This window comes from Diabrotica virgifera, chromosome 1, assembly GCF_917563875.1.
Source record: "Diabrotica virgifera virgifera chromosome 1, PGI_DIABVI_V3a".
Taxonomy (NCBI): Eukaryota; Metazoa; Arthropoda; class Insecta; order Coleoptera; family Chrysomelidae; genus Diabrotica; species Diabrotica virgifera.
Genome location: NC_065443.1, coordinates 308,692,007 through 308,708,252, shown reverse-complemented (window position 1 = coordinate 308,708,252; position 16,246 = coordinate 308,692,007). Strand labels below are relative to the sequence as shown.

The following is a 16,246-nucleotide window of genomic DNA, read 5'->3' as shown; positions in this document are numbered from 1 at the left end:
ACCGCATTTAAAGAATATGGAAGAAGCTATGAAGTTGAGAAACAACAGCAAAAAATAGGGAACTTGCACTAAAAATTTTTTTTGCATAAAATTGTTAATTTATGTTTTAAAATGTTATATTCAAAATATTACGTCTTAACAATGAATAGTGTACGTACAACATATGATCAAAGTTCCGCGCCTAAAATTTCCGTTTCAAACAACTTCAAAAGCGAGAGCTGGGCTCTGACGTCACAGGCCACTCATATAGTTTGTCCGTTCGGTGGGATATTGCATTTAATGCAATTTGATGCAGTTTGCACATAGATAAATAATAATATAGTTGAAATATCTTGTTTTACTCTGTGGCAAAAATGATTTTTTCTGTGACAGGCAAAATATTAACATTTTATCTCCGTTGACATGTATCAAGAAGTTCTTTTTTATGAAATTACTTTTGTCGTTTCTTGTGTTGAAAAACAAAAAAGAAACAAGTAACTTAAAAATAAACAAAACTTTTAGTAATAAAAGTAAGAGTAACTAAAAAGTATTGGTGCTACTATAGTATGCGGTCTACAGTCGGGTTTCTACTATAGCTTGCGGTCTACCGAGGGATGCGGTGTAAGTATAAGCTGAGATGATAAAGATATTAACTTGTAAAATTACAATAATGATTCTTCTTATTTATGCGGATTATTAACTTTGTAAAGAAGGATTTTGTTGGCTATGTACACGTTCTATCGGTACGTCTGCTAATCACCATAATCTTTTCTCAGAAGTCTTTGAACACAATAATGAAAGGCTCCAGTAGGTACTAATAAACATTACAATAAAATATAATCTTTATTATAATGCAAATTATACCGTAATCTTTTCCAGGATATACGAAATCCTTCGATTAGAGGTAGGTAGATCAAACCCACGGGGCAAACCGTATACTATAATATAATGGTACCGAACTATTGTTATAAACGGTTTAAACATGCTTATTAATAACTCTTACTTATTTGTCTTGACACCTCGCATTTCTCCAACAGAATAGCTTTCACTACTTTTTATAAAAGTTGCCACCATGAAGACATCAACGGTAGGTAAGTTAGTTGGATTGACCTTTTGAAAAACCCTCGTCCGTCATATTATGCGTTTTAAACTCTTTACAAAGTAGCACTCAACTTTATCAATTTCAGTTTAAAACTAAGCTGATTGGGGAACTAATTATTACAATATATAAGATGAACATAAATAATACCTAGGAATTTTCCATTAAAGACGATTAAAATGTAATATACCCGTGATACCTACCCTAATCGCGTTGTTTCCGACTGATAGGCCCGTGGCCCGTGACGTCGAACCAATAGAAGGACGTTAAAGAGCCTCCTAAGATATTTGAATTTTATAGCATTTTCAAAGTGTCAAAGTGTAATTTGCGTACGGGTTAAAAGTATTTGTTTTTTTCGCATGCAAGCGTTTTAAGATCATGTTACCTTATGTTTTTTAATATCATTTTAATATTTAAAAATTTATGCAAGTTCCCTATTATTATTAATCTTGAAACCATTAATATTTTTATAAATAAATAATATTGGATACGTTTTATATCTAATTTTTTATACAATATAAATGTTAATACAAAATCGCTTTAAACTTAAATTTTCAAACCCTGTAAAAAATTATGTGTCTCTGTCTATAAAAAGAATGTGTGTGTACTTTGTACGCACGTAAGAAGTTGTACTTCTATTATTATGATTTCAGCGAAATAAATAAACAGGTTATTTGTATGTTATTTAGATATTAAACTAAGTTTAGTACTTACTGCTTTCCAAAAAATGTTCTTAAAATAATACCAAAAATTAAAAAAAAGTAAGGCAAGGCAACAACATGCGGTGTTCCAAAGCGGTCACCCATCCAAATTATACCGAGATGGACATTGTTTGTGCACAACACAATATTTCGCACTTAGCCTAGCCTTTGCTTTGTACATTAATGGCCGTATTGACGCACCGTGCACGGCACATTTATTCTATTTTTGTAATCATGTCGTCGTTATCCTTTACATTTACTTCATCGTTACATCGGACGAGAAAGCTTTGTTTTAAATTCTAATTTTAAGACAAGGTGTTTTTGCAAGGAACAAACCATTGTGGTGCACCGCCAAGAATTGCGGTGCATCATCTAAACAAGAATAAAAAACAGCTAAACGCCGTAAGAATGAGTGGCGCATACAGTATTCCAGCTACAAAAGATCTGATATGAATATAACGTGGCGCGAAAATGTATTTTCATTTTGATGCAAAATAAAATTTTAGTTTTATTCAAAAAGATTTTTCCATAATATTTGCTCAATTTGAAGTAAAACGCTCCACAAAAAAAAGTAATACAGTTTGATACAGTTTGAATTTTGAAGCTCTTAGGTCTGGATCCCGCGTATGAAAAAAAGTTGATTAATATCAAGCTGAAAATTTGTTAATAGCTTAAGGGTGTCTAGTCGAACAAACTTTGATATACGGGAACACTGGAACAGGGGAAGTTTTAATTGTGGAACAGGTTAAAAATTTGGAACGGTCAGACCACGAGAACGTAACATGTATTTTGTCCGACAGAACTTCCAATTGATTTGTTACCCTTTCATTAAACTCTCATGCAAAAATCAGACTCCAATTTATCACCTGTCATAATTCCTACCATTTGACATAATGTACGTGTTCCACTCATTATAATTCCCATTTGGTGATAAATAGCAGCCTGATTTTTGCATGAGAGTTTAATGAAAGGGTAACAAATCAATTGGAAGTTCTGTCGGACAAAATACATGTTACGTTCTCGTGGTCTGACCGTTCCAAATTTTTAACCTGTGCCACAATTAAAACTTCCCCTGTTCCAGTGTTCCCGTATATCAAAGTTTGTCCGACTAGACACCCTTAAGCTATTAACAAATTTTCAGCTTGCTATTAATCAACTTTTTTTTCATACGCGGGATCCAGACCTATCTTTTGTGGCGCGTTTACTTCAAATTTATCAAATATTATGGTAAAATATTTTTAAATCAAACTAGAATTTTATTTTGCATCAAAATGAAAATATATTTTCGCGCCACGTAATATTCATATCAGATCTTTTGTAGCTGGAATATTGTATACGCCACTCACTTTTACGGCGTTTAGCTGTTTTTTATTCTTGTATCAGGAGTTTTTCAAAGTTATTTATAAATTAAATGTATGAAGTTGAATGCAATTTTTTTCGATTATAAATGGTCGACTTTGTCGCATTATCTCCCAAATGATCTAGTGTCCATCTAGTATACACTACATTTTTTTTCTATTCGAAATAGATTAAAAAAATATTGGGATGGCCGGTAAATGAACTCGGATTTCCCGTTGCCAGATCAAATTTAGCGTCGTAACCACTACAACTACATAAACCATTTCGGGAATAATGGTTAATTGGATTATATTTTTGTAGCTTAATAACTTCTAAACGGCTTAACCGATTTTGATCACTAAACATGAGTTGGAAACGTATTGACAAGTAGTATCTGATGCATCTAAGGTCAAGTATGATAACTGAAGGTATTACAGGAATTATTGAGCTTGAAGAATTATTGAGTTTTTTCCCATAGGAAATAGATTTGATCATATTTATGAAGCCTATAACTTAAAAATTCGAATTTTCCCGGATATGAGGTATACACCGTTAGATTTGTCTAGAGCCCTTCTATAAACGCTCAGTTATTGGCGCAATTCGTAGGTTGATATTTTGAGTAATTGTCGAAAAACCAAAATTTTCAAAGTTTAGTTTTTCAGTTTTTGATGGCTTACACACCATTTGAAAGCTTAACTCAAAACTATTGATTTGGTGTGTTTGCGGTTCTCCTTCTCTTCTTAGACCGAAGATATATACCCCCAAAAAATATGCCGTTTTGTACCTACAAAGTCCTATAGCTGGCTTAAGGGTGGTCAAAAGTCACAAACTACACCGGTTCTGAATCGGCTCTGTCCCCCTCTTCAAACACAGAAAACAAATTCAGATTGGTTTAACTTTTCCACACACATACAAACATACTTCATACAATATCCACAAACATTTTTCCTTTTTTAAATAGAAGTTGAGTCATATTTCTGAGCTCGCTAACTTTTGAATGGTATGACCGATTTTGAAAAGTAGACATGCGTTGGAAAGATAATGATCAGTAGTATCATAAGCCGTAAAGGTCGGATTTAAATTTTCGAAATTTTTGGGAGTTTTGGGGACGAGAACGAAAAACAGACCCTAAATAGGAAGTGCCGTAAAATCCACACCCTTGGACCAAATTGGATGGTTGACATATGGATGGGTGAGTCTTTTCCTGAACTTTAAGATGGGAGTTGGCCCAAGCCATAGAATGCCACACCTCCCCCATTTCCATTTCTATCCCTTCTTATCACATTATACCCATCTATACCTATATCCTTGTCGGTAATGAAATTTGTAAGCCAAGTTTCACTAACTGCTAGTACATCAAATTTTTTTAAGAGAACACAGTTTTTCGCGTGTTCGCATATAGTGTCGCGTGTAGGGGGTTTGTGCGCCACTGGGAGAACTGCCGTTCTCTGGGATAAATATATCCCAGAGATATTACTATCTAAGTAAGCAGCTAGGCTTAAATAAAATTGAGCGAGATACGTGATGAGACTGGCCGTAGAACTGACAACAAACCACATAAAAACGAATTAAATACACAGGACTAGAGAAGTCTATGTGACCGCAGTCACACCAACAATCGGCCACTACCATCGATACGCGCTGGAAATGGAACACTAGACAATTCTTATTTTCCAATTTCATGTATTCTCCATTTCTTTTTAGGCTTATCAGAATTGTTGTCTAATTTAAATGACAATTTATTAATCGTAAATAATGAGCAGCGATGTTTAAGGTTCTCCCTATAATAATTATTATACCGAAAATATATTTCCATGGTGGCCGTCAATTATTGCATATGTATAAATGCCATTGACCATCAGTTTACACTTAATATACGTTTTAGAGTCTGCCTCGAAACCTTCCGAAACCATTAATAGACTTTTAGAAAGGAAAAAATATGAGCATAACAAGACAATGGAATGGATGCGAAACAAGATGGCAGAAATTAACTTAGTCATGGATCAGAAGATTAAAGACAGTGCTCAAGAAGTGAAAAAGACACTAGCTAAAATAAAAGAGAATGTTCATGAGTTCATAGCTACGGTTAAGGCAAAGACTGAGGTAAATATGTGTTATGGTATATGTAAAAGTATCTACCAATTATTAAAATGGAACAGTAAAAATGGACATTCTGATCAAGAGATATCGAATTTTTACCGTCGAGTTCATACAAATCATATTTAAAAATTTGATATCGCGCACGTACCTATTCGCGGTGTGCAAGTACTTTAAAGGGAAACGAGAAACGACCGTGCGCGAGTCGTGGAGAAATATTGCAACTATCTTAAATAATTCATATTGTCAATTGAAATTGTCAAATTGACGTATATTTCATACCTTCTGTCATTGAAGCAGAAAAATTATATATTGCTCCACAATATTGATATGATATGCAATTATTATATAAAGGTAAATTTAATTAATTGTATTTTGCTTGCAGTACTGCATTTTAATAACTAATTTTATTTACTACATACAATTGTTTACGTTTGCATAACATAACCTGCATCTTATTTTTTCTTCTTATTATTTTTTTGGACTATGGCCTTGACAATTATCCAGCAACCAGGACTAATACGAGTATAATTGGCCAATATAATTAAAAGTGCGAATAAAAGTACGGAGCGTAGAAATAGAGGTCGCTTTGCCGAACTTGCACGGTCCCAATAGTCAGAGAACGAAATAGTTGTCAGTGATTCGTTTCGAAGTTCGTGGATTATTACGGAATTTGAGGAGGAAGAGGAGTAATTTTAGTGGCATGTCAAACTATAGTATAATTGTATAATTCGAGTATAATTATATAATTTTATAATTGAGGGGTATAGTTTCAAGTGTACAATCTCCATATTTCACAAAAATTGAGATAGATGTCGCATTACGTCGAGTTTCTAGCCCTGAATCGAAACAATAGAAAATCTCTTTTCAAAATAGTCATTATCCAATGAATTTTGAAGGCAGAAAATTAGACTTCAATTCCAAACGTACAATCTCCAATGACATTTAATTGTTCCTATGAAAGAGGTTATTAGTTTTTCTTGATTACTGAAAATTTAGGAAACATGGAGATTGTACACTTTGAAACTATACCCCTCAATTATACTATTATTTTAGTAAGCAATAAGTAACATTTCATGCAACAATTCACTGCCAACTATTTCTTTCTTTGAGTATAACCGTTGATATAACTGACTTTTAAAATCGCCGGTCGCTTCAAGCGTTATTTATGAGAGAACGGTTCTACACAAAAAGTGCTAATAAACATCTCTTATTTGAAACATTTTTTTTCATGACGCCCAGCTTCTTAGTAAATTTATGTTTTAAATTCTCCCCTCTATGAGGGGGGAATTAGGGGGAAGCCCGGGTGTAGGAGTGGCAAATTTTTTGCAGCTTTTTTAATTGAAATTCTCAGCAAATTTCAGCTTGTTCATATGATTTTTAGAGATAGAATCTCTGACGACAGGACTATGGCAGTTCATGCCTTTTAATTTTGCATGTTTTTCAATAAATACTTCACTACTATCAAAACCTTAATCTTTTTTTTATTTACACAAAATATACCCGCATAAAACGCTATGGATTGTTGACAGGGGGACATGCACAGACAGATAATTAAAAAAAAAGATGTTACGTTGAACGTCAGCATAGTTTCTAAATTATCACTAAGGGCTCACGCGATCGTTTGGTTCTGGTATACTGGGTACTCGATAAATATGTGTTTCATTGATAACAGAGTGTTGTTGCATTTGATATATGTATGTGAGGGGGGGGCTCATTATTAAAGATATGATTGTGTGTACGAAGAATATTACCTATTCGAAGTAGGTTGATGAGGACCTGAAAGTGGAAAACACTTAGCCAAACTGTGGAAAATTTCATTCTGCGCAGCACCTAGTTAAGTTGGTTGCACTGCTTGTCAACAGCGTACGAGCACACAATAATCGTAATTTAATATTATTTTCTATTAGGTCTAAAATAGGTTAAAACATAGGTGTATTTAAACTGGCAGAGATTTTCGATGTTAGTTGCATATTGTAGCGAAACAGTTGCACTTTTAATTGTGCCATATGCATGTCGCATATAATATGTACAATGTAGAGGTAGCAACACAGTCAAATTCACATTTTACATTTTCTACAACCCCTTGAACTACCCCTGTCCGGATTTTTCCTTAATAAATTATGGTAACCCTAGGCCTTTGATGTTTACTTTGTGATCAGTTCAAAGTATTTGATTTATGGTCAGTTATTGCATTACTTCATGCATTGCCACTTATTCCCATATGGGAAGATACCCAGATGAAGGAAATATCTTTTTATATAAGATAATTCTTCTTTGAGCTTGAGACGTAAAGTGTGAGTTGTATTTTAGATGTTTTATTCCAAGTCATACACTCATTGAATCGGTGATATAATTAAGACTAAGTTTTCACTCTAATGGCATATAAAACAACATAATGCTATTCTACACCCCACCAGAATGAAAACAATGGGAACCTTCTCTGGTTACACCTCCGAGGCTTCTACAATTTGCAAGCCATACGGATGCTGAGACTAAGGAAGATGAGGGAATTCTACAATTTACAGTTCACGTCCCATCTGCTCAGCGCGGTAAAGTTCCAACGAGAATGGTTCCCTTCATACTCCACACAGAGTAAATGTAAATCAAAAATGAATAACCATTTTCAATTTCGTTGCAAAACGAAAACACAGCCGAACCATATTCTAGTCCAATCAGAGAGTGCTGATGAGAGTGGGTAGGGGTGCTTGCAGCACTCTCTGATTGGACTAGAATATGGTTCGACTGTGTTTTCGTTTTGCAACGAAATTGAAAATGGTTATTAATTTTTGGTGATATAATTACTTTCATTGATAAAACCACATTTTTTCATGGCCTGGTGAATTGCCGTAAGCTCTCCAGTATTACATGCAACAATTTATTGGAATTCTTTTCCTTATAATCTTTATAAAAAACCCTAGAGTTAGGTGTCGACGACACACACCACATATTCGTGCATTTCAATACCTCACATAACTCAGTTAATTGAGGTAAACTTCTACTTGCTGTGGTAGAATTTCAAATGCCGCTTCATCTTGTCGAATAAACTGAACTTACACTCACAGGAACAGAGAGCATATTAAAAATCCAAAACGATTTCTCAAGAGTCTTCCATTGTAAAAATGGACTAAGACAGGATGATGGACTAACGTGTCCCTTCTTTAACCTGGCATTAAAACAAATAATTCGAAAGTCCCAGATTTTTACGAATGGTATGGTACCCTCGGAGATCCGTGGAAAAAATTTACACCCAAAATAACAAAATTCAGTTTGGCAACACTGTGCGAATGTTGATAGTAACATATCCTTTTTAAGATAAGCACAACTATAATTTAGTCCAAACAAATTAATATATTTTTTTTGCCAACAAAAATGAGATTTTTCAACCAAATAATGTTTCAAATATGATGTGCAAAATAATTTTTAATTGGGTTCTGCTAATGGGCTTGCTTTTTTTGTCATTAAAGTAAAAAAAACTAAATTTTACTCATTAAATCAATGTTGTCCGGTTATCGTCTTAAATATTTTAACTGTACTAATATCCGTTGAGTAATTCTGAATGATGAATAGGTCGTTAAAACATTTTATCTGTAGCGGCTTCTGGAATATCTTAAAAATATCGAATTTCATTGATAAAATGCGCATATTCCACCGATCTTCGCTTCGACAATACTATCTTTAACAAATCAGTACAAATTGCCGAATACGCATATGACATAGACATCATAGGTAAGTCCACAGAATCTCTGACTGACGCCTTTCGGTCGTTAAGAGAATGTGCACAGAGAATGGGACTAAATATAAAATGTTCAAAAGACCAAATGTATGTGTTGTACTGGATAAAGCAACCCGACACCTACAAGAATAATAATTGACGACCTAGAATTAGAAGGTGCCAACACCTTCATATACTTAAGCTCGCTGCTAACTGAAGATCACAATGTCAGTGAATAAATTAAAAGAAGGGTAGTGCTCGCCAATAACTGTTACTATGGCTTAAGAAGAGAGATGACCTCAAAAATACCTAGAAAAATTAAACTAACTGTCTACAAAACACTAATAAAACCAGTGCTAACATATGGTTCAGAAACTTGGTCACTTACACAGAATGACCAAGAACTGCTCAAACGTTTTGGGTGAAATATCATAAGAAGAATATATGGAGGGATAAAAGAACAAGGTTTGTGGAGCAGGTGTTACAACTTTGGGCTGTATAGTATACGTTTTGGATAACCTGACGTAGTAAAATTCATTAAGGTAGCACGCCTTAGATGGATAGGGCACGTAATCAGGCGAGAAAAAGATGCCATAGTCAGAAAAGTTTTTGGCCGAACAGGGTCGTTAGGACAACTAGTATAGTATAGTTGATCCAAAAGATGGCATAACCCAGACATCCAAAGTGAAAGTTATCCTTCAGCACCAAATTGTTCTATATGGTCCACACAATGTCCAGAAAAAAGTCACACCATTTTGAGCGTCGGGTTTGGGGGGGAGAGGGGGAAGAAATCGGTAAATTCGTAGTTTTTTAAGTTTTTCGCCAATATTTCTAAAACTATGCGGTTTAGTATGAACAACCCTCTATACAAAATTATTCTACATTAAATTTGAAATAAAAAAGGCCCTATGCATAATCTTTCTAAAATGAATGGTTCCAAAGTTACGGAGGTAGTATAGTATAACTGGTCCAAAAAAAAACCTAACCCAAACATCCAAAGTAAAAGTTTTCCTTCAACACCAAAATGTTCTATATGGTCCACATATTGTTCAGTAAAAAGTTACACCATTTTGAGCGTCCGGTTTGGGAGGGAGATGGGAGAGAAACCGGTAAATTAGTAGTTTTTTACGTTTTTCGTTAATATTTCTAAAACTATGCTTTAGCGTAAACAATGTTATACAGGGTGTCCCGAAAAAATTGGTCATAAATTATACCACAGATTCTGGGGTCAAAAATAGGTTGATTTAACCTCACTTACCTATATACAATAGTGCACACAAAAAAAGTTACAGCCCTTTGAATTTACAAAATGAAAATCGATTTTTTTTCATATATCGAAAACTCCTAGAGGTTTTTTATTGAAAATGGACATGATGAATTTTTATCGCAGCAACATCTTAAAAAAAAATTATAGTGAAATTTGTGCACCCCATAAAAATTTTATGGGGGTTTTGTTCCCTTAAACCCCCCAAACTTTTATGTACGTTCCAATTAAATTATTATTGTGGCACCATTAGTTAAACACAATATTTTTAAAACTTTTTTGCCTCTTAGTACTTTTTTGATAAGCCAGTGTTTATCGAGATATTTTGAATATTTGTCGAATCCACCACATATTTGTATATGGTTAAGTATGATTATAGACACCTGTTAATAATCTGAAAATTTATTTATAACTTAAATTTTTTGGTATATTTTGAAAAGAAGCCACATCTCGATAAAAGTTGACTTATCAAAAAAGATTAAGGGCAAAAAAGTTTTAAAAACAATGTGTTTAACTAATGGTACCACAAAAATAGTTTAATTGGAACGTACACAAACATTTGGGGGGTTTAAAGGAACAAAACCCCCATAAATTTTTTATGTAAATATAGTAAAAAAGAAGCCGCATCTCGATAAAAACTGGCTTATCGAAAAAATACTAAGAGGTAAAAAAGTTTTAAAAACGTTTTGTTGTACTAATGGTACCACAATAATGAATTAATTGGAACGTACACAAAAGTTTGGGGGGGTTTAAGGGAACAAAATCCCCATAAATTATTTATGGGGTGGACAAATTTCACTATAATTTTGTTTTAAGGTGGTCCTGCCATAAGAATGATACATGTCCGTTTTCAATAAAAAATCTCTGAGAGTTTTCGATATATTGAAAAAAATCGATTTTCATTTTGTAACTTCAAAGAGCTGTAACTTTTTTTATGAGCACATTTGTACTAACTAAGGTAAGTTAGGTTCAACCGAACTACTTTTGACCCCAGAATGTGTGATATAATTTATGACCATTCTTTTCGAGACAGCCTGTATACAAAAATGTTCTACATGGAATTTAAAACAAAAAATGTTCTATACATAATTGTTATAAAATCAACGGTTCCAGAGTTACGGAGGGTGAAAAGTAGAGGTTTTCGATACTTTTTATATTTTTTGGGCAATATTTATAATATAACTATACCAAAAACCCAGACATCCAAAGTGAAAGTTATCCTCCAACATCAAATTGTTCTATATGGTCCACATAATGTTCAGAAAAAAGTCACACCATTTTGAGCGTCGGGTTTGGGGGGGGAGAGGGGGGAGAAATCGGTAAATATAAAAAGTATCGAAAACCTCCACTATTCACCCTCCGTAACTCTGGAACCGTTGATTTTATAACAATTATGTATAGAACCTTTTTTGTTTTAAATTTTATGTAGAATATTTTTCTATAGAACATTCCTTACGCTAAAGCATAGTTTTAGAAATATTGACGAAAAACTTAAAAAAAACTACTAATTTACCGACTTCTACCCCGTCTCCCCCCCAAACCGGACTCTCAAAATGGTGTAACTTTTTACTGAACAATATGTGGACCATATAGAACAATTTGGTGTTGAAGGAAAACTTTTACTTGGGATGTCTGGGTTAGGCCTTTTTTTGGACCAATTATACTATACTACCTCCGTAACTTTGGAACCGTTCATTTTAGACGGGTTATGCATAGGGCCTTTTTTATTTCAAATTTAATGTAGAACAATTTTGTGTAGAAGGTTGTTCATGATAAACCGCTTAGTTTTAGAAATATTGACGAAAAACATAAAAAACTACGCATTTTCAGATTTCTCCCCCTCTCCCCCCAAACCCGACGCTCAAAATGATGTGACTTTTTTCTGAACATTATGTGGACCATATAGAACAATTTGGTGTTGAAGGATAACTTTCACTTTGGATGTCTGGGTTTGGGTTTAACTATACCATACTAAACGAGCAAGAGGAAAACGGAGACTTAGCTACCAAGACAACTTAGAGAATGATTTAAAATCTATTGGAATTAGAGCATGGAGAAGAGTTGCCAGAGACAGGGGCGAATGGAGGATTGTTCTGAAGAAGGCTTTGGCTCATACAGGGGTGTAACTTCACTGATGATAATGATGATATCCTTTGTCACATTCGGTGATGGGTATTTGAATATTAAATGTTTAAAAGCTTTCTGGATAAGGAAGGGATGTGGAAAATTTACACGAAGGAGCATAGTAAGACTGAAGTGGTATAATTTAAGAACAATACTTTTTTGTACTAGTTTGTATTGTAACTTAAACAATCTTTTTAGATAAAGGACTTTCCAGATAACTATTTGTTTACATCATTGAAAGCCTTAAAGAACTTTCACGCAGATCAACACATTGCCGTGGATGAATTTTGCAAATTTATGCATGACACCGAAAAAATAAGAATGCAACAGTTTAAAGATGTGTTAAAAGAAGCAAAAACTAAATGTGTTGCAATAGCACATGAAGTTCCTTTTGTGTTGGATGAAATCTTTGAACTAGAAAGTGTGGTAAATATTGCAACTACAACTTTTAAAAAACACTAATTTTATAGAGTACTGGTAGGTCATAAATTAAATCACATATTCTGGAGCCAAAAATAGTTCGATTGAACCTAACTTACCTTAGTACAAATATGCACATAAAAAAGCTACAGGCCTTTGAAGTTACTAAATTAAAGATTTTTTCCAATATATCGAAAACTGTTAGAGATTTTATTTTGAAAATGGACATGTGGCTTTTGGAACAGTAAAATTTGTGCAACCAACAAAAATTTTATGGGGGTTTTGTTCCCTTAAACCCGCCCAACTCTCTGTATACGTTCCAATTAAATTATTATTGTGGAACCCTTAGTTAACACGTTTTTAAAACTTTTTTGCCTTTTAGTACTTTTTCGATAAGCCAACTTTTATCGAGATATTTTGAACATTTGTAAAATCACCACATATTTGTAAATGGTTAAGTAAGATTATAGAGACGTGGTAATAATATGAAAAATTATTTATAATTTATATTTTGTTACTCAAAGTCTCAAAAATTTTGAAACATATTAAAAAATAAGCCGAATCTCGACAAAAACTGGCTTATCGAAAAAGTACTGTAACAGGCAAAAAAGTTTTAAAAACATTGTGTTTATCTAATGGTACCACAATAATAATTTAATTGGAACAAACATTTGGGGGGGGGGGGATTCAAAGGAACAAAACCTCCATAAATTTTTATGGGGTGCACAAATTTTACTGTTATTTTTTTAAGGTGTTCCTGCCATCAGAAAGCCACATGTTCATTTTTAGTATAAAATCTCTAACAGTTTTCGATATATTGGAAAAAATCGATTTTCATTTTGTAAACTTCAAAGGACTGTAACTTATTTGATGTGCACATTTGTACTAAGGTAATTGTTATATTCAATCCAACTATTTTTGGTCCGAGAATATGTGATTTAATTTATGACCTATCTTTTTGACCTAGACCCTGTATAATAAAGAATTTTTTCATTAGGCACTAAACGAAGCTACTATAAAGAATTATAAAGATTATGCAGAGATTGAACAAGACTTAAAACTTCAAATAATATATGATTTTAAAAATTGGACAAGTGAAATCATGATAATTAAGGACCTACTTAGAGAACATTTTAGGATTATGGTCAAAAAATCATTACCGTGAGTATGTCTAGACATTATACCTCAATCTTTTTCTTCGTGTTCCGTGATCGATTATCGAGCGTTGGCTATCAAATTGGCTATAGTAAGTTTGTTGACAGCAACTCGGAAAAGGGATGCAGAGGATCTGTTAAACCTAGTGTTGCCCAAAATCGGTCTTGGTCTTGCAGTCTTGGTCTTGTTCTTGCGTTTTCGCAAGACCAAGACCAAGACCAAGACCGCTTAATTTTAGCAGGACCAAGACCAAGACTTACCGTGCAAGACTTGAGCAAAAACAAGACTAAGTCTGCGAGACTCTTGCGTCTTGCAGTTAGAACTGAGGGTCGTTTTAGGGAGTACATATATAAGTTCGGCTATATTCTTAGATAATCTATGAGAAACAAAAAAAATTGTAAAAAAAAATTTGAAAATCATTTCTGTATGTTTTACTCGATAAAAGGCCTTCTCAAAGTAAATGAAACACATATAAACTGGGTGTCCGACATCTCTGCATCTCTGTACCATAACCTGAACACTAAAATAGCATTTCTCTGGTGCCAAGGTTATTGCGGAATCAAAACTTAGTATCACCAAGTTATTCTTCTATTTTTTGGTACATCCTAGATTGCAAAATTCGTAGAAATATCTTTAAAACTTGACTCATCAAGCTGATGGTTCGGTAGTCACTACACCTTTTCGCATTTTAGCTTTTTAGGTATCGTCCCAAAAGTCGACAGCAGCCAATCCGTTGTTATAGAGCCAGTCCCATAAATTTTATTAAAAAGATGAAGAAGACATCTTTACCTGAGCTTTCGAAGGGCTTTATTATTTCACTCGGTATTTCATCTGGTCCCGTCGCTTTTCTAGTCTTTGCTAATCTTATTCCTTGTTCGATTTCGTCCATAGTTATGTCAGGTCCTCAAACTACTTCGTAATTCCAAGCTCGGGCCTTTCCATGTAATCTTGATTTGATACCTCAATGCCTTTTCTTTTACACATACTTAACATCTGATTTAAAAATTAATAAGTGGCGAGTGTCAATATACCTAAACATGTGTAAGCGGGATAAATCTTTGGACCATTTTAATAGGGATGGGTGCACCAATTCACCATTAATAGTTATTTAACCAACAAGTGTATTAATAAGGGCGATTAACAATTGAGATATTTTAACGCGTGAGCGGAGCTAGCGCGTAATGTCCGAGATTGTTAATCGCCATTTTAATTCACGAGTTCGTTACAAAACTTTTCCGTCGACCGTACTTTTCAGAAATAAGGATATCTTAGTTTAAATTTTTATTTACTTAACGATAAACAACAATTTTTTCAGCTTTCATTAACTTTATTCAAAGTTTAATTTTCCTTATTGGTAGTTTTATTATTATAAACATTAATATTCGAACTAGTACAATTACTGAAATTAAAGGAAGGTACTGATAAATGATTATCTGCTGTATAGCATTTTGACAAATTTATATTTAAGTCTTCTTGGACCTCTGTAAATTCTGTGACAGAAGAAGCGGTGGTGCTAAAGGAAGTACTTTGACAAGGTTTAGTGGTATTTTGTCCCAAGAGTTTTTCAGTCGTCTCAAGTTTATTCTGCATATAATTATCTATACAACCTCCTGCTACAGCAGTCGATTTCTAGCCACCTAGTCTTTTAATAGCTGAAAAGTCTTTTAATAGCAGGTATATGTTTGGTTGCCTACACCACAGGTCACTGCCAATCACAGAGCGTTTAATTAATTTATGCAAGCAATGTATGTTGTGTTGCGTATAATGAAATCATTCATTAATAGAAAATCATTCATTAATAGGGGTCATTAATCAATGATTTTGAGGGTGTTAACATTGATCATCAATGGACGGTCGACGGAAAAAATCTTTACCAGTCTATCCATACTTCCATAATCAACATTATCATTGTGAATTTACAACCTTATGTGAGTCCTAGCCTGGTCAAAAATATCTCTCCAGTCGTTCACATTCCGGGTGATTTGTTGTTGGATAGTTTCTAACTGCATCTTTAACTTAAATTAACAAACTAACATCGTTTGTACTTCTCCTTCCCTCTCGTCTGGTTAACTTAACGTATCTCTTTCGGCTTCCAGGTTTTCTCCTTCTTATATATTAGGTACTCAGTTAAAGTATTTCACCCTTCGATTTAATGTATATTTCCTTGTTATTAATAGGTCACCACCATTCACACTTCTGCATTGTTTTGTAGTTACCTTACTTCTAATTTTCATTTTTACTGCAATTTGCAACTTGGACCGTTTTCGCTACCTTTTCCAGATAACCAAAAATAGTACTCCACGATAAAAACTTTTTCTGCAAAATTGAGAACCCTGAAGCCCCTAACACCAACA

At 33.8% G+C, this 16,246-nt stretch overlaps 1 protein-coding gene across 3 annotated transcripts in view; it reads left to right on the top strand.

Annotated features, from left to right (window-relative positions):
• Positions 1-16,246, top strand: part of LOC126879219 (uncharacterized) — a 74,653-nt gene that overhangs the window by 5,303 nt on the left and 53,104 nt on the right. For all 3 annotated transcript variants that reach the window (XM_050642276.1, XM_050642274.1, XM_050642273.1), the window contains exons 2-4: positions 5,003-5,220; positions 12,516-12,743; positions 13,735-13,898. In XM_050642276.1, the coding sequence (XP_050498233.1) occupies positions 5,003-5,220; positions 12,516-12,743; positions 13,735-13,898 (610 nt within the window). The remainder of the gene's footprint in view (positions 1-5,002; positions 5,221-12,515; positions 12,744-13,734; positions 13,899-16,246) is intronic.